This window comes from Cotesia glomerata, linkage group LG6 (genome assembly GCF_020080835.1).
Source record: "Cotesia glomerata isolate CgM1 linkage group LG6, MPM_Cglom_v2.3, whole genome shotgun sequence".
Lineage (NCBI taxonomy): Eukaryota > Metazoa > Arthropoda > Insecta > Hymenoptera > Braconidae > Cotesia > Cotesia glomerata.
Window position 1 is genome coordinate 4,321,664 of NC_058163.1, and position 10,864 is coordinate 4,332,527.

Sequence of the window (10,864 nt, forward strand, 5' to 3'; positions counted from 1 at the left end):
TAGAACTGATTATGTTCTTCGAACTGACCATGTTCCTACAACAGACCATGTTACTAGAACTGATCATGTTCTAGGAACTGATCTTGTTCCTAATACTGAATATGTTCCTAGAACTGATTTTGTTCTTATAATTGACCATGTTTCTAGAACAGAGGCTGTTCTTAGAACTGATCATGTTGTTGGACTGACAATGTTCTTGGAACTGATCATGTTTTTGGAACCGATCATGTTCCGAACAATGATCAATGGTTATATTCGTTGCACTGATCATGTTCCTAGCACTGAAAATCTTAAAAACAATGACTGTTCCTAGCACTGATCATAGTCCTAAAAATGATCATGTTCCTTGCACTGATTCCGTTCCTAGCAAAAGTACTGTTCCAATGATCATGTTTCTATTACTCATCTAATTCCTTGAACTGATCGTGTTCCAAAAAATAATAATGTCACTATCATTGATCATGTTCCTAAGCATGCTCATGTTGGATTATAATTAATTACCAACATTTATTGATTTTTTTATAAAAGTACTTTTTTTAAATTTAATTATAAAATTAATTCATGCATTTTGATGATTTAAAAAATTTTTATGGATATACAGTCCTCGAGTTGACTAGTCGCAGTAATTTATTGTACTATAGTTATTCCTAATCACTACGTAGCTATTACCAACCAATAAAATAAATAATTAGATAAATGAATGACCAAATGAAGAGATTTAAATGCAGTATTGTTTGCATTTAATTTATTTATGTATAGATTTTTTTTTTACTTTTTTATCGCAAATGGTGGGAATGCAAGAGGTCATTTAAGGTTAGATTTTAAACTAAAACTGAAGAACCGTCGCCTAAATTAGATACTGGGATTATTAAGGTTAAGTATTGTTAAGTAGATATATTGTATTATATTATATTAAATAAAATAAAATTAACAGAAGGCTGTACCGAGGTTTTAATTAAATTTTGGCAATATCTAGCTCTCATTTTATTATGAACAGATAGATTGTTCCAATAGTTATTATAATATTTATTCTCAGTACAAACAATAATAATGAATGATTAATACTGTACAGTTGAACCTTGTTGAGGGCCTCACGTACGTGACATTGTCAGGGTTGATTGTTTAATTTTCTTCTGTAAAAATAAATAAAATATTATTCATTATAAAAATTTTGTTTTGTCTTATTTATTTTTTTTTTATTGTTGGCAGAATTTTAATTTTTAATATTTGTTGAATTAAAATTAGATAAAAAATTGAATATTTTTTCCCTATCTGTGAAATTTTAACCAGAATTTTAAATTAAATTTTAAAATATCAAATTGAAGGAAAAAATTTTTTTTCCAAGTCTCGAAATTACAAAAAATTAAATTCTAACTTAAATAAGGTGAAAGCCCCCATTATTGACACTGTAAGAGTGATCATGAATATTTGAATTTTTTTATCGTATTTCAAATCAATATTGTCAACTTTTTTTTATAGGACACCTTAATCATTGTTTTTACTTACATAATTTAATTAATTAACTTTAATAGCAATAAATTTAATAATTATTATATCAACTTAAAACCAACAGGTCGAATGTATGTATTATTATTGACAGCATAAAAAATTCAAAGAGCCGATTATTGACATACCATTGGCCCCATTATTTACAGATCTTTTATTACAGTTAAATTTATATCAACAATAATCATTTTTACTAACTAATGCAAAACTATCAATAATTTTTATTATTTTAAAATTCGTTTAAGACCTAGCTTTTCTATACTTTTACCAGGTTTTTTTTTAGCAATTTTTTCTAATCTCAAATACTCTGATTCTTATAAAATCACATGATAGTATGTAAACATTAATACGTTGATATGTATGTTAAGGGGGGTTGGGTAACCTTACATCATGGCCTATGTCGTTAATTGACGCAAGTTAATTTTTGTGTCCCCATCATTGACATCCGCTATTTTAAAATTAATTTTTACTCAATATAGTATAAATAAATTATTAAATCTTTATTTAAACTATAAATAATCTAAAATAATTTTAAACAATGCAATTACATAAAAAAAAAAAAACATTGAGAAATCTGGATTTGAAAATAAGGCCTTTCTTAACAATATTGTTAAGAAATTACAAACGTATAAGCAGTTTTGGCCGACTTGAAAAAATGAAATTTTTTTGCGGTAATTAGTTTATACCTTGGAATTAAATTTTTCTATTTTTTAATTTATATAAAATTTTTTATTTATTTTTTAAAAATATATAAAATTGTCATGAAATATCAACAATTGTGATTATTAATAGATTTTAACAATGAAATAATAAAATTAAATAGTGTCAATAGTGGGGGCCTTGTCAATAATAGGGGATTTACCTTATTAAGTTTACAAAAAAAATTAGGAAAACGGTTGACCCTAAAGGCCATCCCTGCAACTTCCCGCTAATTACGTTAATACCTGGCCGCTTTTTTGAGCTCTTCGAGCTCAAAAGTACAATCTGTGTGTTGTTTTAAGCTCTCCGAGCTCAAAAAGATACCTTTTCTATGCTTTTGAGCTCTTTGAGCTCAAAAGTCTGATAGAAGTTTCATAGAACACTATTTTTTGAATGTTCATACCGCAATAACTTTTGAATGAATGAACAGATTTTTACGCGGTTGGCGGCATTCTACGTAGTTTTTTAAGCCTTATAAATAATTTTTTAAGTTTCAATTGGTCAAACTAGAAATTTCGGAGTAACTCTGAGAAAACACTTTTTTCGGTTTTCTTTCGTTCACGATATCTCTCGAACGAATCAACCGATTTTGACCGGATTGGCGGCGATCGACGTGGTTTTTTAAGGTTGAGAGCTGATTAGTTTTTGGAATCGATCGGTTGAGCCGTTTAAAAGTTATCCCAAAAAAACCACTTCAGAAAAAAATTTTTTTCCTACTTTTTTTTAGATTTCTCCAAATTTCTCAAAATCTATCGGTCCGAATCGGTTCAAATTAACAGGAAATTTAAGTTTGGCGAAGCCCTTTCAAATGGCATCAATCGCGATGAAATCGATTCAACCGTTCAAAAGTTATAAGAGGTTTACATACTTACACACACACACACACATACATACAGAAATAGTGACACCCTCGCGGGAATAGTCAGGAAAGCTTCCTAGGACCTCAAAACGTCGAGATCTGATGAAAACTCGATTTTCGAAAAACGGGGTAAAACCAATAACTTCCCGATTTTTTAAAATTTTCAATTTTCTTAGCGGGAAGTTAAAAAATCACCGAATATTTTTTTATAGAAAATACAATTCTCTCCAAAAAAGTACTAAGATATATCGCGTGCCTAAAGGTAAAAGGGCCTATAGCTAACGGTTCCGCGACATTACATCCCGCGATGTTGTATCAGCGTCATAATGTCCACGGCAAATTTGGGAATTGGGTGAATAATAGGGGTGTGCGAATATTGTTCGAATCGAATCGAATCGAATAGTACTATTCGATTCGAAATTCGAATCGAATATTCGAATAGTTCGAATATTCCGAATAATTTAAACAGTCGTTTTCTGTTGATAACCTAACTAATTTTTGTGTAAAAATTACTTTGTTTTATTTTATTTGACCAAATGAAGTCTTCATAATTATTTGATAGTAAAGTCTGCTTATTATTTGTAATAAATATTTCTTGGTGTATTTGGACCCACGCCCCGGGGCACCCCGTCATTTTGACATTTCTCCAGGAAAATTCAGTTTTTTTTTTTTTTTAAATGAGATCTACGACACGATGGATCAGACATTTAAGGAGTGTCAATATAGACTATATTTGGAAATTCTATAAGCTTTATCTCTAGCTAGGATTATATAAATTAATTTATTCTTGTCTTCACTGAATTAATTATTCTACTTGTGTGTTGATTTTATACTGTACTAAAAATTAGTACTATAAAACTGCTATATAAAATTCCTTTATTAAAAAGTTGATGTGACGATTTCATTGTTGTCGCTTTTCGCTGTTATGGCAACCACTTTGGCAACGGTTATCAAGATGAAATCAAGGTAAAATCAAGATGAGCTTACATAGTTGAAAATATCATCAGTGGACAAAATATGTCATATCTTAATTATTGTCATTTTTTAAGATATAAGCTTATCCTACAGTTAAGCTAATCGAGACGTTTCATTTGACTATGCACACGATTTTTTTCATATTTTTTATACATATGATATTTCTCATATTTGTGAAATATATAAAATATGTAAAAAATTCGTGTTGGTATTCAAATGAAAGGTCTCGATAATTGTAACTCTTAGATGAGCTTATATCATTAAAAATATTATCAGTGGACAAAATACGTCATATCTTAATTAATGACATTTTTTCAGATATAAGCTCATCCTGAAGTTACGCTCATTAAGACCTTTCATTTGAGTACCCACACGAATTTTTCTATATATTTTATACATATGATAATTCTCATATTTGTAAAATATATAAAATATATGAAAAATTCGTGTGGGTATTGTAATGAAAGGTCTCGATAAGTGTAACTCCAGGATGGGCTTATATCGTTAAAAAAAGTGTGTGAAAATATTATCGATGGACAAAATACAACGTCATTTCTTAATTATTAACATTTTTCAAGACATAAGCTCATCCTGATGTTACGCTCTTTGCAACCCTTATTTAAGTACGCTTCTGTCAAAATGTTTATTATCAACAATTCAATTAATCAATATTTTTACAAATTTTATTCATTTATATTCAACCGTTGCCATGATAATCGTTGCCAAAGTGGTTGTCATAGCAGTGAAAAGCGACAACAACGAAATCGTTTTCAATGTCTGATCCATCGTGTTGTAGATCTCATTTAAACAATAATCGAATTTTCCCGGAAAAATGTCAAAATGGTGGGGTGCACCGGGACAGGGGGTCCGAATACACCAAGAAATATTCATTACAAATAATAGGTAGACTTTACTAGCAAATAATTATGAAGACTTATTTAGTTAAATCAAATAAAACGAAGTGATTTTTTCAAAAAAATTAGTTACTTTATCAACAGAAAACGACTGTTTGAATTATTCGGAATATTCGAACTATTTGAATTATCCGAATATTCGATTCGAAATTCGAATCGAATTCGAGGCGAATAATTCGTAAGTTCACACCCCTAGTGAATAAGGATAAAGGGGGGAAGGGGGGACCTTTTTTTACTCAGTAGGAATTTTTTTTTTTCGGTAACTGAAAAAATATAATTTGGACAGCCCGGACCGGGACTCGAACCCGGATCGTTCGGTTACGCGCCAAAGGCTCTACCAGTTAAGTTATCCGAAACACTGTCCATAACTACTATTCAGTCACCTATTAAGACCTGACTTGAGTAAACACCACCGTCCATCTTACGGTAAATAAATATTAATTTGTAGTTAAATTTGTCGTATAGACAAGTCAGCGACACAATCAGGGATACAATGTCGCGGGATCAATTGTCGCGGAACCATAGCTAAGGGTTAATAGGGATTTGTGCTGAAAGGGCGTATAAAAAAATTTTTTTTTGCCATTCGGTTTGAAATTATCTGAAACGTAAAAATCTGTGAAAAAAAAGTTGGTATCCTAAAGCTGAAAGGGCGTATCTCAAGACATGCGCCTTTTCAGCTTTAAAAACAGTACAAAAGCAAAAGGGCGTATAAAAAAAATTGTAGTTTTGATACCAAATGTTAAATAATAGTTTCACAAGACAAGTTATACTAAAATAACAGCCTCATATACAAAGTTCGATATAAACAAATAGAAAATAAATCAATCAAAAACAAATTACGTAAAAATTAAGTAATAAAAAAAAATCACAATGACAGATAACATTCAAATATTTTGAAATTTCCCGCTTCAATTGCCCTGTTGAATATAACTACTGTGCCGTTTACACAACAGCTGTTTCATCATGATCAAGAATCCAGAATCCAAATTTTATAATAACTATTCCTTAAAATAAAAAGCGAGAAAATGATCACGCGTAATTTATTGTTTTTTGGATATATTTTCTTTTTTAACTTTAAAAAATTGTATAGTTGAAGTTTTACGTCGCTACTACTACAGAAAGTTTTTTTCTCACATTTTTAAACAGCGAATATGTTCTTTTGTAAACTGACCGAAAAAAAATTCTACGCCCTTTCACCTTTAGATCACCAAAATGTCGAATTCTTAAAAATAAAAGGGCGTATAATTTATGACATACGCCTTTTTACCCTGTAATTTTTTTTTTCAATTCTAAGCGTAGACTGTGTCTACTACTCGATTGGCAAAAAAAAAAAAAATATGGCAAAGGTAAAAGGGCGCATAAATTTTTATAAGCCCTTTTACCTTTAGGCACGCGATATTTTTCTCCAATCTTCAATATTTCCCCTTAAATTTACCTTTTCTTCTTCTTGTGAGCGGACAAAGATTCCTGTCCGCTGTCTTCTTCGCTATCTTCAGACTGGCTGGAGGAGCTGCTGGAGGAAGAGCTGCTGGAAGACCCACTGGAGGAGTCACTGGCAACGCCAGTGTCCTTTTCCACATCAATAGTAGTCGCGAGAGCCGCCAAGTCCGGTTCTTTTTCCGCGAGAACTTTGAGCCACTTCCTAGACAATTTCGGGCGGCCGCGAACAGTTTTGTGCCAGACGACGGGGAAGTTGGTGCGGGAGCAAAAGTTCTGGGTAATGGCTATCGTCTCGTCGAGGTTAAGTACGACGTGCCACCAGCCTCCAGGAACAAAGACGGTATCCCCGGGGCCCTGGAGGATCTCAATTGGCAGACAGTCTTGCGGCCAGGATGGAAGTTTAGTCCGGGGATAAATCACCGAGAACCAGGTTATGGCTTCGTCTCGCTGCTTGCCGCCCTCGGAGCCGGTCACTTTCAAAAGTTCCCTTGGCGTGTGTGTCGGAAAGAGACACCAGCGCTTGTGTCCGGATATCAGGGCGTTCCAGGCACTTGTTCCGAGGGGATCGATGTGGATCCCGGTTCCGGAACGCGCCGGGCCCATCACGAACCACCGGTACGGCGGGCGCCGGTGCTCCCCCGCGTACTGGAACAGGTCATCCCGGAAGTACTTGGGTATCACGTAGTCTTCCAGGAGCTTTTTCCGTCTCGGGTGTTCCCCGAACGAGCTGTCAAAAATATACAGAGGCGAGTCGTCCTCGTTGTTCCGCATGTACTGGACGTAGTACTTCATCTTCATTTTCACGCTGTACCCCTCGTTGTCTTCTCCGCATTTGAATTTTTGGTTACGGTACTTTTTGGCTAATCTCTAAAAATGTTATTTTATTTATTTAAATAAAGATTATTTTTTTAATTTGGCATTTTTTATTAAAATTATATGGAGGATAATAGATTCAAACTTTGAAATTTTATAGGTCGTTCTAGAAGCATTGCACTGAAAATTGTCAAAGAATTTTTTTGTAGGAAATTTAATGGTCTATAATTGTTTCTTATGATTTTTTGAAAAATTCAATTTTTTTAAAGTTATTTGAGGATTAAGGTAGTACTACCGGTAGTACTAACTAACGTAAGTACTAACGTAGTAGATTTCCCTATACTAAATCACGTTGGAGAAAGAGAGACAGAGATAAAATTTTGAATGTTTTTTATTAATAAATATTCTCATATTCTTGGAAACCATACTGATTGTTATTAAATATGTTCTAGATGTTATTTTCTCTCGTTGTCTTGATTTTTATAAGAATCTGAACGTCCAGTTTTGTGAAATAAAATAAAGTCTGTGATTCTCCATAAGGATCAATGGTAAAAGCAAAAATATGTAGATATAATATCTTTTTTTCAGGACTTGCCAGCCTTTCAAAAATTTTACTGCTTAATCATGATATTATAAAGTACCAATATGCCAAATTTCATTAAATTCTGACCGTCAATTCTAAAACCGGTAGTACTACCTTAAGTTTAACGAATCCTAAATTGTCAGAATTTTCTAAATTTGGCGAATTTTGAGATTTTTTTTTTTTTTTTTATTGAAGATTTAAGGTCGCTTCGACCAACGGGTTATGAGCGACCGCTATATCTATATGATTAAGTAACATACACTGATAAAAAAATTAACTTGACTCAAGAGCCAAAATCTTGAACTAAGAATACCGTTTTGAAGAAAATGATTTTCTTTAGTAAAGAGAATAAATTCTTGACTCAAGAAATTATTCTTGATTTAAGTAAATTTTTCTTGTCTTAAGAATTTATTTTCTTGACTCAAGAAAATCATTTTCTTCAAAATGGTATTCTTGGTTCAAAATTTTGGCTCTTGAGTCAAGTTAATTTTTTTATCAGTGTATTTACAATGTCATTATATAAATACTAACAGATTCTAATAATAGAATTTATAACCAATTAGATTTCTTTGATTAGTTTAGTTATTTTAAAAAATTTTTTTACTTTATTGAAATTACTAATATTATTTAGACATTCTTGAATGGATACAGGTAACTTGGACTTTCTCCTTTGATTGTTTAGACTTCTACATTCTACTCCTATTAACCAATGAAATATCGATGCTGGTTCCCTTTGACTGAACTGACATCTTGGTGGTGGTTGTTTTTCAAATAAGTGTTTATATGTAAAGTTTGTGTGTCTGATTTTGAGACGTGTTAATATGCACTGATCTTCTCTATTTATCAAATGGGGTGCTATTTGGAAGATGTTATCTCTGCTTTGAAAATTTGTAACAAATAAATTATGGCAAAAAAATGAGAAAAAAAATTAAATGAGTAAAGTATAGTCAAGTGGGACGAGCTAAGGTCCAATATAGAGAGTAAGAAATCTAAAGATGATCAGCCTTGTAAAAACCGAGGTGTTATTACAAGTAAAGATAATATTAAAAAAAAAAAATTAAATAAACATAATTAATATATTGAAATTTAAAGAAATTAAAAATGCAATTTAAAAAAAAATATTTTTTTTTAAATTCATTAATTTGTCAATTAAAATTAAAAAATATTCAAGTGAAATAATTATTAATATAGTATTAAAGTAGAAATAAAAAATAACTTTTGAAAATTGCATTTATAGTTTATCAAATTTCTTACAAATTAACATTTTCTATGACATTAAATTTAGCTGTCACTTGACAATTTTTTAATTATTTAAAAAAATTGCATTTTTAATTTTTAAAAATTTCTACATGTCAATTTTCTTTTTTAATTTTTTTTGTCACACTTGATAATTTAAAAATTTTTTTTAACAAGCAAATTTGTAAAAAAAAATTATTTTAAAAAAATTGCATTTTTATTTTTTTTTTATTTCTAAGGTAAAAGACCCATTTATTGACACTGAACTAATTATTGACACTTGCAGTTTTATTTTAATTAAATAAAACAGATTGACTCTGATAAATTAATAAATATAATTTTTGAGTTATAAATTTTAAGATATTTGGTTTTTTGAGAACAATTTATTTTTTTAATTAGAATAAAATTGCAAGTGTCAATCAATTAGGCCAGTGTCAATAACTGGGTCTATTACCTTACATGTCAATTTTTTTTTCTCATTATTTTTGCCACAATTTATTTGTGAAAAAAAATTATTAAATATCTGCTAAATTAATTTTCATTACAAAAATTCTGAAAATTGTCAAATATCTGCTAAATTAATTTCCATACAATTTTTTTATTTTTTTATAATAATTTTTTCAATAAAAAAAATCCTAAAAATTTATATATGCCAGCTAGTTTGATTTTCATTCAAGTGACTGCTAATTTTATTATAAATTCTTTATTACAAAAAAAAAAAAAAAAAAAATTAAATAAATACCTCAACAGTCCATTTGTACTGGGCCTTCCATTCCGTCTGAACACCTCGTATTATCACAGGTTTGTAAGGTTTCTCGTATAATTTAATAAATTCATCACAAGAAACTTGTGACTCATCGATGCGGTCAACATTGTCCTCGAATTTCCAAAATTCTGCTAATTTTTTGACGTACTCGTGCTGAGTCCAAGCCGCCTTGTCCGCCAGTTCTAAAAAATGACCGTATTACCCCATCAATATTACAAAACAAAAAAAAAAAAAAAATAACTTTTAAAAACACACAAAATAAATTTATAAGAGAGGTTATAAATGACTTACCTGGCCTGGCTTTTTTTTTAACTTCCTTGATGCGCTTCCGTGCTCGGTGGTCGATTTTCAGTTCTTCGGACATTTTAATTTTTAAATTATTTTATTCGTCTATTAAATCTATTAATTAAATATATTTACAAATTTAACATTTAACATGGAAAATATAAGTTGTGTCACTCTCAAATCTGCTTTAAAAAACTACTATAAGACACTTTTTAGCTAATAAATATTTTTCGACAACTTTATGGTTTATTTAGAATACTCCTCGAGTTTTTTTTATAAAAATATATTTGTTTTTATTTAAATATATGTGTAAAAAATTATATTATAAAATTAATTATTTGGGCAGTTTGTAATTGTTAGAGGCTCTAGTCTGTGTTGGCTACTGAAGTGAGGTTATATTCATTCAAATTGTTAAATATAAGCTTTGAGGTGGTAAAAGTGATAAAAGCGACATCTTTTGTTGGTAAGTTTGGCCGTCGGTAAGTTAAGGACGTATTTTATCGGATTTTTTTAATTTAAATTGCGCGCGCAAAAGCGCGCTTTAATTTAAATGTGGAATTACAGTAGAACCTCGATAAGTTAAAATCCGAACAAAAACAGTTTCACTGTAAAAAAAGTCGCGCCAAGTCCACGTTCATAAGACTATTAGGAAAAAAAAATTTTTTTTTTCTTTACAAAAAGATACAAAATAAAAAAATTAAAAAATCCAAGTAACCGATATGATTGTTTATGATATTCGGAAATTAAAAAAAATTTTATTGTAAATTTAAAAATAAAAAAAAAATTTT

General features: G+C 30.3%; 1 protein-coding gene across 1 annotated transcript; it reads right to left on the bottom strand.

Annotated features, from left to right (window-relative positions):
* Positions 1 to 545: 545 nt before the first annotated feature.
* On the bottom strand, positions 546 to 10,467 carry LOC123267601 (bifunctional arginine demethylase and lysyl-hydroxylase PSR). Its single transcript, XM_044732318.1, has 4 exons — positions 10,083 to 10,467; positions 9,768 to 9,973; positions 6,389 to 7,260; positions 546 to 1,133 (listed from the first exon to the last, which is right to left on the bottom strand). Exons 1-4 carry the CDS (start codon positions 10,153 to 10,155, stop codon positions 1,109 to 1,111), a joined length of 1,176 nt encoding a protein of 391 aa, XP_044588253.1. The 5' UTR covers positions 10,156 to 10,467; the 3' UTR covers positions 546 to 1,108.
* Positions 10,468 to 10,864: the final 397 nt, after the last annotated feature.